At 45.2% G+C, this 15124-nt stretch overlaps 3 protein-coding genes across 3 annotated transcripts; all 3 read left to right on the top strand.

Moving 5' to 3' along the window:
• Positions 1 to 10482: 10482 nt before the first annotated feature.
• SERLADRAFT_469052 (uncharacterized protein) lies at positions 10483 to 11550 on the top strand (the record flags this gene model as incomplete). Its single annotated transcript, XM_007318959.1, has 5 exons — positions 10483 to 10545; positions 10609 to 10669; positions 10725 to 10991; positions 11027 to 11180; positions 11241 to 11550. Coding segments are annotated over 3 exons (282 nt in total).
• Positions 11551 to 11972: 422 nt separating this feature from the next.
• On the top strand, positions 11973 to 12416 carry SERLADRAFT_391054 (uncharacterized protein; the record flags this gene model as incomplete). The annotated part of the gene is made up of 2 exons (XM_007318958.1): positions 11973 to 12090; positions 12232 to 12416. Coding segments are annotated over 2 exons (303 nt in total), but the record flags the coding sequence as incomplete, so codon positions are not given.
• Positions 12417 to 13689: 1273 nt separating this feature from the next.
• On the top strand, positions 13690 to 14585 carry SERLADRAFT_469050 (uncharacterized protein; the record flags this gene model as incomplete). Its single annotated transcript, XM_007318957.1, has 3 exons — positions 13690 to 13899; positions 13957 to 14131; positions 14526 to 14585. Coding segments are annotated over 3 exons (288 nt in total), but the record flags the coding sequence as incomplete, so codon positions are not given.
• Positions 14586 to 15124: the final 539 nt, after the last annotated feature.

Raw genomic sequence — 15124 nt, 5'->3', positions numbered from 1 at the left:
ACCATACCCGGGACCGTATTTGCTAGTGTTGTATTTTCAAGGCAGGGATAGTCGGTAGTTCACCGGGGAAATCGTTTCTTGGATGTGGAAAGGTCCGATGCGTTTCATGTTGAACTTCTTGTATTCGGTAGCTTTTTCTTGCAGGTTGGTGTTCTCTAACCACACCTTTTATCCTTCAGAGAATCGCGTGAACTTTCCGTTGTTTCGTTTCATCATCTTGCTTCTTGCCAGTTCATGTGCTTTTAGGGCGTTTTCCCTTGCCCTAAGTAGTTCGGATAATCATTTTTCCACTGATGGGATATTTGTGGATCTGTGTTTAGTTGGGATTCCTCGGGGTTCATATCCCATGAGGAGGTAGAATGGTGATTGGTTGTTTGTGGAGTGTGGTCTTTGGTTGTGACAGAATTTGGCGGTTGTAAGGTATTTTGTCCAGCTGTGCGGTTGGTTCTGGCAAAATATGCGGAGGTAGATCTCCAGTTCTTGATTGGATTGTTCTGTTTGTCCATCTGTCTGGGGATGATACACAGAAGAGAGTGCGGTTTCAATGTTCAGGAGTTTGTGAAGTTCTTTGGATACTTCAGAGGCAAACTGTGGTCCCCTGTTGGATATGAGTTTATCGTGCAATCCGAATCGTTTGGAGATGGAATCGTGAAAGATTCGTGCGGTTTTGAGTGCGTCAATGGTTTTATAACAAGGTGAGAGGATTACCCCCTTACTAAGTCCTTGGTCTACCACGACCATTATACTGTCATATCCTGAAGATTCTGGTAAATCAGTTATGAAGTCTACGGATAGGTACTTCATTGGTCCGGTGGTTTTTGGGGTCTGGTTTGGGATTAATGGTATGGTGGTGGGATGCGTGTTTACTTTTGCTTGTTGACAAGTTGCGCATCCTTTCACGTATTCTATTTAGAACAAAGCTTGAAGGAAGTGTCTAGCCCACTTGCTGAGAGCAATCAGGGACTGGAACTAGAGTCCAATGTGAGTAACTATATTATTAGAGAGTATGACAGGTATACAGTACCTAGAGTCCAATGTGAGTAACTAGAGAATAGGAAGCATTGGACTCTGCAGTACTGTCCGAAGTTTTGTAAACAAAGGTAAACAAAGCAGCCACAAAGGCGAAATAATAGAGAACACAATCAATAGTGAATGATAGAAGAATAGATAGAGAAAGGAATGAAAATATATAGGTAGCACAAAGGTGCAGAATCACCAAAACTAACATATTCTTCCACTTGTTTCATCATTCCTGGCCACCAATAGGCCTTTTTGATCAACTGGTAGGTTTTGAGCCTTCCTGGGTGTCCTGTGGACAGGGAATTGTGGTGATCTTTGATGATCGTCTTTTGTTCTTCTACTTCATCAATCAGTAATTTATTCTGATAAAAGAACCGTCCTTCTTCTTTTCTCCAATCATCTTTCTTTGTTCTTCCTGGATAATTATTGTTTGTGAGCATGGCTTGCTCGACTGTGTTTTTAATTGTTCGTGTGTGATACAGGAATGCTGAGACGGGTAAGGTTTTTGTGATCTGTCAGGATTTGGATTGTGTGGGGGCTTCCCAAAAGTAATTGTTTCCACTCTTTTAAAGCTCTCATTACCGCTAATAACTCTTTGTCATAGATCTGGTAGTTTTTTTCAGTGGGGGATAGAGTTTTGGAGAAAAATGCACATTGGTGCCATTGTCTTTGGTCATTGAGTTGCATTAATACAGCTCCTGTGGCGTGTTTGCTGGTGTCTGCAGCAATTTTTGATGGTTTTGAGGAGTCGGGAATTTGTGTTACGGGGGATTTGAGGAATTTTTGTTTCATTAAAACCCAGAGAGGTATGGGTGTGGGTTTTGAGGAGGAGGGATAGTTGAATTTATAGAAGATGGGGGCTTTGTGACGAGTATAGACGAGCACTACCTTGCTAATTGTAGCACAAGGTAGGTTTGAGAATGACAAAGATGACGAGGTGACGAGGTTCCCAGTGATAGCAGGCTCCTGACGCACAAACTGTAGTGCTCAGAAGGACTCTAATCGAAAGGGATGACAGTGACTTTCAAAAATGACAAGTGACGATGACAGCAGATAGCAGTGGTAGCAGTGGGAAGTATTGTGACCACACTGGATCACAAGTAGCAGAGTAGTGAACTTGAGATTTAGAGAAGAAGTCTGGAATCGAGTTCTTTGCTGTTTTTACAAGGTAAAATACAGGGGTTTATATAGTGAAAAGAAAGGCAGGCTATGCACAGTATAGCTGCGCAAAAAGAATGAGAAAGAACATGAAGGAAGGAATGTACGCTGACAAATCCTGCGTAGTTGCTACAGGATAAGATTGTCAAAATAAGGGAAAGAAAGGGATAGAACAATGAATGCTGTGAGTAATGTTACAGGTTTGTACAGCCATAAAGTAAAGTCCAATAGCAAAAAGAGAGCAGGAAAATCATGATGTCATGGGAAGATGCAGTAAAAAAAAAGGCAAGGCAAAACACTATCAGTATCAACACAGTTCCTTTATTGTCAGTCAGGCATTCTAAAAAAATATGTGTCCATAAAAATGATTCAAAAATCAAAAATAATCGCACTGCAAATGAATGTTCTGCTGAAAAAAAGAAACTGGAGCCACCGGTCCACCACCTAGTCCAAATCCGACAGTTCCATGGCCTTACCAATGGACTGGTTGTGTTGGACCACCTGATCAAACAAGGGAGGGAGAGGAGTAGTTCCAATTTGGAACAAGTGAGTCCCAGGCAGCGTGTGGTAGGTGTAGCTGTAGCAAAGACGATGGACAAAGGATAAGTGTACCCAAGTGAATGGGTGTTACGATAACACAATTTCCGGACATCTCCTTTCCTTTTATTCTCCGCTTTAACTTTATACTTTAAGTGCCACGCGGCATTTCCCTTTCTCACGCCGTGTTGCCTTTCTTTTACTTTTAGACTTAACTCTCTCACGCAGTGGAGCTGGCCATACGGGCTAGGCCCTATGACATCATCAGCCACTGCCTTCATCAACTGTATAGTACACATGTACAAACAAACCTGTAGTAGTATATATACCCCAATAAATCCAGGAGACTCCTCAGCGAGTCCTCCTGTTGTATACCAACTAACTCACTGCAGCCCAAGGGGTACCCACTCCCCATCTTCCACTACCTTTATAGTGTGTTCCTGTGTGCGCCAGAGTAACTAACTCTTGGTTGTTACATTAGGACTCGCTCTTTCTACTCTCTCGCACGTGTGTGCAGAAGTCCCATCATTTGGGCACCCGGACTCCAGGGTGAAGGAGATTGGTTAGCGGTTAGGAATATCCCACATAGCAGATAGGTGCGCTCCTAGCGACGGCCTTGTAGTGCTTTGGGAGAAGAACCCAAACCTTCGAAATACGCGGCCCCCAGCGTTAAGGGGAGTACCTTAGCTCAGCAGTCGGTGTGGAACCACTGTTGATTAGATTTAAAATACAAAACTTCACTTTCGAATACCTCTGACCAGGCCGGGCACTTGCCTCCGCCAGTCTGGAGAAGGGTTGACAGCTTAACAAGCGGACCACCCCCTGACAACCGTTCGGACCAGGGTTTATTACGTTTACCTTTTATATACATTTTCAAATACTATAGTGTGGGTAGTCGGAGATTGAGATCCGATACTCAGCTGGGAAGAGGTTGATCCGCAGATAGCAAGCGGGGACCCCCAGTTACCTACTTTTACGTTACATCAGAAACAAGTCGACATGTCGTCGCAACCCCAAGATATGAACCAGCTACTGCACGCAATGCGTGTACAGATAGCTGAGTTAACCTCGCAACTCGCCGAGATACAGGCAAACCCCCCTGTAGCAACCCCCTCGGTAGAGAAAAAGTTCAACAAAAAAGTCGAAGTCGTCGCTGACCCTGGCGCCTTCGAAGGAGATAGAGCGCGATTCGCCGAATGGTGGATCAAACTCCAGATTTGGGTCAAGGCGAACTGGGACGCGTTCGCCGACGACTTTGAGGTAGCTACTGCGGTGCTATCTCGACTAAAAGGACCTGTGGCGGGTCGATACGCCCAAGTAAGACTCCAGGAATGCTACACCGCGGGTGTGTGGCCTACCTGGGATGATCTCAAGAAGGAGATCGAAAAATACTTCAAACCACAAGCTGAGCGTGACTGGGCTCGGCAGCAAATCCGTTCGTTCAAACAGGGAAACCTAAGGACGGACAATTACGTCACCCGGTTCCTGGCCCTCTCCATCCAAGGAGGGTTAGGTAACGAACACGCAGTAGAACTGCTGGAACGCAATGTGAACCCTCGCATTGCAGAGCAGATCTACCTGCAGGATACGAGAAGTGACGACCTGGCTCTGGCAGCCGAGGAAGTCAGACGAGTTGGTAGGGCCATGGAGCTCTACGCGATGCATCAAGGTGGCGGGTCCACCAAACAAACCACCACATCCCAGAGGCGCCCTGGGTCATCAAACCAAAATCAAAATCACTCTCACGGGTTTAGGCCGTTCGGGCTGCAGCCAGGACAGGGTGCTCCTATGGATATCGGCGCGGTCCAAGGCGGACAGATGCGCAGATTCAAGGGCAACTGTTACAATTGCGGCCAAGAGGGACATATGTCCCGGGACTGTAGAAAAGGGTCGCAGGCCGGCCAACAAAAAAATAACCAAGGGCGCCAGGCGCGCCAACTCGAATCCGAAAAGCCGGACGATCGGCTTAATTCTTTAGCCGGTCGTTCGTACGATGAAATCCGGGCCTTCTTCTATGACCAACAGGTCAACGAAATGAAGGCTCAGGGAAAAGAATTCGGGGCTTAGGTCACTTGGGTGCCTTAGCTCCTAGTAAAAATGAAGTAAACCACAACAAGGTGGCCCCTGCTCCGGGGTGTTGCACGAGCAATAAAGGAATGACGGGGATGGCTCCCCAATTTGTAAATAAATTTCTAAACTTGTTATCAGAAGTATGTACTTGTATGAAGAAATGTAATTGTAATATTTATGATACTACCGCTGCACCGGCGTCTCCTTTGGAGCGTGGCCCCGGCGAGACAAACACTAGGGTGCTTGATTCTGGAAAAACAAAAATAGAAAAACATGTGTCATTTTCCCCTTCTATTTCTTCTTCTTCTTCTTCGGAGCCACCCTTTCCCAAAATCCCAAGGCGTGTGTTGATGCGCACGTATTTATTCCAAAAGGAGATCCGTTTAGACGTTGGCGTGGAAAACCTTGCCAGGGGCAAAGTACACTCAACGAGCGCGCTGCCTGATTCAGGCGCTAACGGAATCTTCATAGATCAGGTCTGGGCGGAGCAAATTGGACTCCCCCTTGTTAAATTAGAAACGTCTATTCCCGTCTATAACGTTGACGGTACGCTAAATGCAGGTGGCTGTATCACGCACAAATGTTCTTTTGTGGTCGAATACCAAGGACACAGAGAACGAGTCACTGCCGAAGCTACCCAACTAGGGAAAATTAATTTAATCTTAGGCTGGACCTGGCTATTTAAACACAATCCTGAGATCAACTGGCAGACAGGGGTTGTCACATTGTCACGTTGTCCCCAGGAATGTGTAAACTTGGGTAAACCAAATCATGTCCGTCACAATGAGAGTCTCGAAAAGTTAAACGCTAGTCACGTTTACGAGCTCAGATCTTTAGAAAAGATCGACGATGACGATAATGAGGTAAAACCTGAGGAAGAGATTAAGAGGCTGGTACCTCCCGAGTACCACGACTTCTGGAAAGTCTTTTCGAAACACAAATCAGAGCGCTTCCCAGAGGCTAAGCCTTGGGACCATGCTATAGATTTGAAAGACACCTTCAAACCAAGGAAGGGACACATGATACCGCTCTCTGCTCCCGAAAGAGACGAGGTATCTAGTTTCATAGACGAACAACTTAGGAAGGGTTACATCAGACCTTCCAAAAGTCCTATGACGTCCCCGGTGTTCTTCATTCCTAAAAAGGATGGTAAAAAGCGAATGATTATGGACTATCGTTACGTGAATGAGCACACGGTCAAAAATGCGTATCCGCTGCCTTTAATTAGTCAGCTGGTGGACAAATTGGCTGGTGCCAAAATCCTGACTAAAATGGATCTCAGATGGGGGTACAACAATGTACGAATCAAAGAGGAAGATGCTTGGAAGGCCGCGTTCACGTGCCACCGAGGATCTTTCGAACCCCTTGTTATGTTCTTTGGGTTGACCAATTCACCGGCGACCTTCCAGAGCATGATGAACGAGATCTTTGCGGATATGGAAAACTGTGTCGTCATTTACATTGACGATTTATTAATATTTACAAAGTCGGACGATGAGACTGAGCATGACAGGATCGTGCAAGAAGTCCTTCGACGCTTACAGGAACGGGACCTATTCGTTAAACCCGAAAAATGTAATTTTAAAGTGAAGGAAGTAGACTTCCTCGGTATGATCATAGGCCAGAACGGAATCAGGATGAACCCTGAGAAAGTTCAAGCTATTTTGGAATGGCCAGAACCTACTCGCATCAAAGGGGTTAGGGCTTTCCTAGGCTTAGGCAATTTCTACCGAAGGTTTATTGAAAACTTCGCAAAAATCACGAGACCGTTGAACGATCTCACAAAAAAGGACCTTGTTTGGCAGTGGGGCGCCAAAGAACAGGAAGCTTTTGATAAGCTTAAACAGGCATTTACAACAGCGCCCATATTGGCATTCCCTGAATTAGACAAAGAGTTCCGGCTAGAAACCGACTCTTCTGACTTCGCCACTGGGGCTGTTCTATCAGTCAAATGTCCTGATGATCTTTGGAGGCCTTGTGCCTATTTATCGCATAGTTTGTCGCCTACAGAGCGCAACTATCAAATATACGACAAGGAGATGCTGGCCATCATTAGAGCTTTAGAGCACTGGCGGCATTACTTAGAAGGTGCTAGGCACCAATTCGAAATTTGGACCGATCATAAGAACCTAGAGTACTTCATGACGGCCCAAGACCTGAACCGAAGACAAGCCCGCTACGCGGTGTACTTGTCAAGGTTCAATTATAAATTAATTCATAAGCCAGGAAGCTCAATGGGGAAAGCGGATGCTTTATCTAGAAGAGAGGATCATGCCAACGGCATTGAAGATGACAACAAAGGCGTCACCCTGATAGATCAATCAAGGGTTGCCAATGTTAGAATCGGGCAAGATTCTGCTCTCCTAGAAGTCTTCAGGAAAGACATCTCCCCAGAGGAAAAGGCGCGCCTTGACGGCAATGAAAACTATTTATGGAAAGACGGGTTCTTCCATTTTAAAAACAAAATCTATGTGCCTGAGTCCGCAAGGATCAAGGCAATAGATAGACATCATGACACTCCAGTGGCTGGGCACCCTGGATGGCAACGAACGATGGAGTTGATCTCCAGAAACTACATGTGGCCTGGCATGGTCAAAGACATACAGGAATATGTAAAATCCTGTCTGAGATGCGCCATGGCCAAGAATTCCCATCAACCGCCGGCCGGTAAACTCATGCCGAACCCGATACCAGCTGGCCCCTGGCAGGATATATCGGTGGACTTCACAACGGATCTGCCCGAGTCAAACGGGTACGATTCAGTAATGGTGGTAGTAGACCGCTTCTCCAAAGAAGTGGTATTCATACCCACCAATAAAACTATTACCGCCGCCGGTACGGCAGATCTATTTAAGGATTTCGTATGGTCCACCCATGGGTTACCAGAAACGGTGATCTCCGATCGAGGACCGCAATTCGCTAGCGAATTTACGAAAGAATTATGCTGGATGCTGGGCATCAAACCTAAATTATCCACGGCGTTCCATCCGCAAACCGATGGACAAACGGAGAGACTTAACCAGGAGTTAAAACAGTACCTCCGTATATTTATTAATGACAGACAGACGGATTGGGCCAAGTGGCTAAAGATAGCCCAATTCTCATATAACATTAAACAGTCGTCGGCTACAGGCAAGGCACCATTCGAGGTTACTAGATCGTACCTCCCCAGAATGGGTGTAGAACCTGGCAAAAGCAAAAACAAGGCTGCTGGGAACATGGCAAAAGACATGAAGTCTGTCTTAGACGAAACGCGCAAGGCGCTATTTAGAACTGCAGAGCAGATGAAGGACAGGGCAGAGCGTAGACGCTCTAAAGCCCCTGATTACAAGGTCGGCGACCTGGTCTGGTTAGACACCGACCACTTGAAATTAAAAGACCGGCAGTCTAGAAAACTGACCGAAAAGTGGATTGGCCCTTACCGGATTAAGGAAGTCAAACCTAATGCGGTGGAGCTGGAACTCCCAAAACGAATGAGGGTGGTGCCCACGGTTAACATTAGCCGTGTGAAACCCTACAAGGGACCGCTGCCAGGACAGCGCGTAGACCGGCCCGGTCCGGTAGTAGTCACCCAGGAAGGTGAAGAAGAGTTCGAAGTCGAACGGGTGGTAGATGCACGCTTGAAGCGTGGAAAATTAGAGTTCCTGGTCCTATGGAAGGGCTACGGAGACGAGGACAGAACGTGGGAACCAGAATCCCATCTGGAAAACTCCCGCGATGCTGTTCGCAAATTTTATTCTAGGAATCCCTCAGCTCCCAGGAAGCTTAGAGGCATGGATTCAAACCTTTTTAATTCCCTCTTTCAACCTATGCCCGAAAATTTTACCACTACCTCCGGAATTTGGTCTCGCCTGGAAGTCGAGCCTTAGAAGGGGGGTAGTGTTACGATAACACAATTTCCAGACATCTCCTTTCCTTTTATTCTCCGCTTTAACTTTATACTTTAAGTGCCACGCGGCATTTCCCTTTCTCACGCCGCGTTGCCTTTCTTTTACTTTTAGACTTAACTCTCTCACGCAGTGGAGCTGGCCATACGGGCTAGGCCCTATGACATCATCAGCCACTGCCTTCATCAACTGTATAGTACACATGTACAAACAAACCTGTAGTAGTATATATACCCCAATAAATCCAGGAGACTCCTCAGCGAGTCCTCCTGTTGTATACCAACTAACTCACTGCAGCCCAAGGGGTACCCACTCCCCATCTTCCACTACCTTTATAGTGTGTTCCTGTGTGCGCCAGAGTAACTAACTCTTGGTTGTTACACAATCTGCCATCATATACTATCAAAACATCGGTTGCTCGTCTTGCCTGGTTGGAGCGTGGGTGGGTAGTTTTTGAGCTGGAGAAGGTTCATCCCCTTGCGTCACCCATGTTCATCGCTGTCCCATTCACTTGGGTACACTTATCTTTTGTCCATCGTCTTTGCTACAGCTACACCTACCACACGCTACGTGGGACTCACTTGTTCCAAATTGGAACTACTCCTCTCCCTCCCTTGTTTGATCAGGTGGTCCAACACAACCAGTCTATTGGTAAGGCCATGGAACTGTCGGATTTGGACTAAGTGGTGGATCGGTGGCTCCAGTTTCTTTTTCTTCAGCAGAACATTCATTTGCAGTGCAGTTATTTTTGATTTTTGAATCATTTTATGGACACATATTTTTTTAGAATGCCTGACTGACAATAAAGGAACTGTGTTGATACTGATAATGTTTTGCCTTGCCCTTTTTTTACTGCATCTTCCCATGACATCATGATTTTCCTGCTCTCTTTTTGCTATTGGACTTTACTTTATGGCTGTACAAACCTGTGACATTACTCACAGCATTTATTGTTCTATCCCTTTCTTTCCCTTATTTTGACAATCTTATCCTGTAGCAACTACGCAGGATTTGTCAGCGTACATTCCTTCCTTCATGTTCTTTCTCATTCTTTTTGCGCAGCTATACTGTGCATAGCCTACCTTTCTTTTCACTATATAAACCCCTGTATTTTACCTTGTAAAAAAAACAAAGAACTCAAATCCAGACTTCTTCTCTACTCTCAAGTTCACTACTCTGCTACTTGTGATCCAGTGTGGTCACAACACTTCCCACTTCTACCACTGTTAACTGCTGTCATTGTCACTTCCAACTTTTGAAGTCATTGTCATCCCTTTCGATTAGAGTCCTTCTGAGCACTACAGTTTGTGCGTCAGGAGCCTGCTATCACTGGGAACCTTGTCATTCTCAAACCTACCTTGTGCTACAATTAGCAAGGTAGTGCTCATCTATACTCGTCATTAAGCCCCCATCCTCTATAAATTCAACTATCCCTCCTCCTCAAAACCCACACCCATACATCTCTGAGTTTTACTTTGGAGGATCTTCATACATACCCCCCACGAACAACCAGAGCACCCACCGTTCTAGGAGGCAAAGCCCATAAACAAGTTCCGTGGAATCTGGGAGGATTGTTTGTTAGTTTGTTTTTGTGTGTGGTTTTCTAACAACGGTTCTCATCATCGACAACGTGATCCATAATCACCACCAAGGGAAAAATTGGTCATTCCCAGGAAGTTCTTGCCCCCGGAGGGCCACCAAAGCTACCTGGATGGTCCCCAGGGCTATTCTGGGACCCTCCCAGGAACTTCTGCGGCCACACTCAAGAGAGCCCCTCTGTTCCTTACTTCTGAGCGGCTATTATCAAGACACCCACCTTTACCAAACGTGCTTCCCTTGTGTGCTTCTTTGTACCATTCCACCGGTATCAATTAGTAAGTGCTAAGCCATCAGATCGTATCTGCAAAGAAGGTTGACAATGACTCACAATTGCTCAGGAGATTTTCAAGTGTATAACTTCAAAAACTTGTGGGGATTGAGTCTCATGGCAGGCCTAGGTGAGCTATTAAGTAGTATGCTATATATTTTTATAGAGTTCATGTTGTCAAATAAAAATTACGCTATCTGACTATTTCCTCCATTGCCCAGCCCTTCTTGCCGATACTGAAAGCCAACTCGATAATCTTTGTTTTGTTAGCATAGGCCCTGACAGGTATCTCCTCTGTTGGAGGTTTCCAGGCTCAATTCAGCCTCCGGCATATCTTAAGATGGCATTTGCGGTTGATTGCAAGATCTTGTCAAGACAGTGCTATTTAACTACTCAAGGAGACAACAGCATGTTTGAAGGTTATCCAGACATACACAGCACTGTTGCATCTTGCTGGCTTGAACCAATGGAAGATCAGTGTGGGCTTAGAGCGTGGCAGTGTCTTTTGCACTGTCTTCACGAGGTTTCACTGAGTCTCGGTGAGGGGACATGTACCTCTGAGCTGATCTCAAGGCCTATTGCAATTGGACCTGATGAAACAGAACTGATACAAGTCTCGTCGAGACTCTATGATGATAATGATGTGAGTGTCTTTTTTTTGAGAAATATAAGGCTAATTAAATTTTCATGTGTTTGGCTAGCATTCCCTCGCAAATGAGTTCCCAATATTCAATTTATGTGGGGACCAAAGGCCACCAGAAACGTTTGATGACATCCCGATTGGCCTGCCTGTCAAGGTGTGTTTCACACTACTACATGGTCCAGGTATACATGGAAACCGACTTATTCGAGAACATTTCCTGTCTATTTGTGAGGCTCAATACAGTCAGTTGCGCACTCTTCTGCAAAATGCAGTTTCATGATGACTGTTCTTACTTATTTATTTCTAGTATAGCCTAGTCACTCTGTATTTTATATTACCTGATCTACATATATTTCACTGTGATGTTTAGAAGGTCGCCGAAGTGTTTGAGTAATAGTGTACTAGCTGTCTTAGCAAAGCTTCAGCCAGTTTGAAATAGAAATTTAAATAAAAAGGAGAGTGCTCACCACTCCTATTCTCCAGTTTTGTCAACAACGGACTACAGCCCAACTACCTAGTAAAAGCATGTCAGTCTTCGAGCCAATGGTTGTCAGAGGTGTGATTAAAAACACCTTGACTGCTGGTGAATGTGTAAAGTTTGAGACTAATTGGAATGAATCTGTGAGTTGTTTTGTCATACAATCCAGTTAAAGATAAGAACTTACTTGAAATGAAGGTGAAACAATGTGTCAGAGCATGGGAAGGTAGTCATTCAACCCCAGCCAGTGAATTTCAAATGGCCCAGTACGAATGGGAGGCCCATGTGGTCGAGTATGTGGACTTTGTCAGTTCGGCAACATCTGTTCACCCCAACAGCAAGAGTGGGTCAGTTCCACCAAATCTGAAGAGTAGCATACCTTTTTATGGCCCTCAATTTACACCTCCAACATTTTTGCAACTAGAAAAACGTAAACATCTTCCAAATGTGAAGCCTGGAACTGCTTACATGAAGGAGATAACCATTGTCCACCCCTTCTATTTTGACGGCCTTGATCAATGCCCGAGGTGTCAGTCTCTGAATGTGAAGTGGGGAGGATGGACTTCCACAGGACATCGAGATATTCATGGCATCCAAAGAGAAGAGTACGCACTAGGAGTCCAATTGCAATGCAAGGCCTGCAAAGAGAATAATAAGCAACGTGGTGATCCTAAAAGTGGAGAAGATATGTACTGCTTTGCGACCACAAGTCATCTATTCTGGGAGAAGTGGGAATTTTGGAAGATCCCTCGTTAGTAATTATTGTTTATCTAGCAATGAACAGCTCAGACTTTGAGTGAAGGTCTAAATATATTGAAATAATGTACCTAGCAATGAACAGCTGGAAAAACAAAAGGTAAGCTAGGTACTCGTAATTTAACACTAAAGGGGAATCTCACCTCAGACTTCGAGTGAAGGTCTGAGGTGTCTGCCTAACAACGACAGCGTATATAAGGGAGAACGGAATCAAAATCAAAAATGTTATCTGATGGCGCACGGGCCACTCCATCTACTAGGCCTGCCTAGTTCGGCGCTTGCGCCACTTCCCTTCTTTGTACGACACTTGTTTCTCTCATATCTCCAACAGTAATCCCATCATCAAGACAGCTGCCACTGATCTCACCAGATTAAACAGAAAATGTGCCAGTCTTCTTCAAAAAATGCGGTATGACACGCGATCTGTTTGATCTGATCATTGAGTTGCGACCTTCAACCACATCGGCTGGACTGGCAGAAAATTTCAAATGTAAGTCATCATGTCTTTTGTGCCTTCAACACTTACCTGGAAATGTGTCATTGACCGCAGAACTCCATCTTTTCGACTATCAGCAGCGCTTTCTAGAATACTTACAACATTTTGAAAAGAGAAGAAGGTGTCACTTGCCTTTTGAGCCATGTGCTCCTCTTGTGGAATTCTCACTACCAAACCTGAGCAATGCATATGGTGACAAACCTATTACTGATGATCTTATCACAGATGTTTATCTTGAAGTCAGTAAACGCTCACGACAAGCTGAGTCATCTGAATACTTACGCACCTTGTCTGGTGAGATCCTTTTCCCTTCAGTAGCTGATCAACTCTGGAACTAACATGGGATGCAACAGGTGTTTGTATTTCTCTCGACAATACTTTCAAAGCTGCAGGGAAGGCAACAGTGGCAGATAAGCAGAAGACAAGGACCAAGTTCATGAGGGGGGGAATGCTTACCGCTATAAACGAGGATAATGAGATACTTTGTTGGGTGAGTTTTGTTTTATTAATGTTTGAACTTGCTGGCTAATCCGGATCTAACAGAGACTTTGCCAAACTCAAGCAAACACAGAAATGGAGGAGTTGCTTGAAGGCTTGAAGTCTCGCTATGAAAAACTGGATCAGCCCCTCCCACAAATGGTCATTGTTGATAACTGCTGCCACGTACGCAGTGCAGTCAATAAAGCAATGCCAGATGCACAAGTTGGCCTGGATGTATTCCATTTCATTATGAGGTAAGTAAACACGACTTATCTGTTCTTGTACTCACATATTTGCAGGTATCTTGCTGCCATTCTCAACGGAACCAGGAACCCTCAGTGTTTGGCTGTAGCCCACGACATTAGCAAAGCTATCCTGAGTTCACGGGCATCAGGTAATGGAGAAAGTGCGAAGTATCGAACAAAAGAAGAGCAAGAGGTCCAGCTTCAAACAATGTTTGAGAAGTGGGCCGAAAAGGGCGGGGTGTGGTCTGCAGCTGCCTCCAAGGTAAGTACTTCATTTTTCATGCCATATACACTACTACTGACAATCTAAATTACACAGGTGCACGCAGACCAGTTCGCACACATCAAAAAAGGGTGTTTGATGCGAGTTTGGCAAGATATAAGATCAGATAGAAGCCGCATTGAAGGGTTGCACAAGGCTTGGAACGGCATCATGCGGTCATTTGCCAGCGGCCTGGAGATGTTCTTAGCCTTAGGTTTTGATTTTGTGATACATTGTTACGATAACACAATTTCCGGACATCTCCTTTCATTTTATTCTCCGCTTTAACTTTATACCTTAATTGCCACATGGCACTTCCCTTTCTCGCGCCGCGTTGCCTTTCTTTTATCTTTAGACTTAACTCTCTCACGCAGTGGAGCTGGCCATACGGGCTAGGCCCTATGACATCATTAGCCACTGCCTTCATCAACTGTATAGTACACATGTACAAACAACCTGTAGTAGTATATATACCCCAATAGATCCAGGAGACTCCTCAGCGAGTCCTCCTGTTGTATACCAACTAACTCACTGCAGCTCAAGGGGTAACCACTCCCCAAACTTCATCTTCACTTTAGTGTGTGTTCTGTGTGCGCCAGAGTAGATCACTCTTGGTTGTTACATACATCGTAACATACGCATTCGCTTCCGCTCGCAGAAACCGAGCAAATTCCTTAGTTCCATCCATGGGACACACCACATCCGCTTAGCTAACCACATTGCCAACTCATGGAACAGCTTGCTTTCCACAGAACCAACTCACAGCAACAACAGTCAAGAGCTGAAGGCACGCCCTTTCCTTTCATCCATCAACGCCAAAGAATCCTTTGGTCTCGGCCCCTCTAACCACAGCTCAATATTTGGAGGCCTCATAGAAGTTAAGACTGAGGCTAATTTTGATGAGCAAGACCTCAGCCTGGATCAATTAGACTTAGATGCCGAGATTGAGCCCACATCAATCCTGCAATGCCTGGATATCGACCCCAACTTGCTTACAGTGCCTCAAATCACCTTAGGCAAGTATCCTTTTCACCATGACTGTCTTGCTACCTAACTAACTTCTGTCCTTTTCAGCTGACACACAATACTCATGTGCTCTACTTGAGTATGCCTCATTGCAACCAGGTGAAATGATGGCTATAACTGAGCCAACAGCGCTTGCCAATTCCAGCCAATCTGGGCCTCTCAAGCGGAAGGTCCCATTTTATGACCTAACTGAAGATTT

The sequence above is a fragment of the Serpula lacrymans genome (genome assembly GCF_000218685.1).
Source record: "Serpula lacrymans var. lacrymans S7.9 unplaced genomic scaffold SERLAscaffold_7, whole genome shotgun sequence".
In the NCBI taxonomy this organism is placed as follows: domain Eukaryota; kingdom Fungi; phylum Basidiomycota; class Agaricomycetes; order Boletales; family Serpulaceae; genus Serpula; species Serpula lacrymans.
Note: the sequence above shows the minus strand (reverse complement) of the source record. Positions and strands in the feature narration are given on the sequence as shown.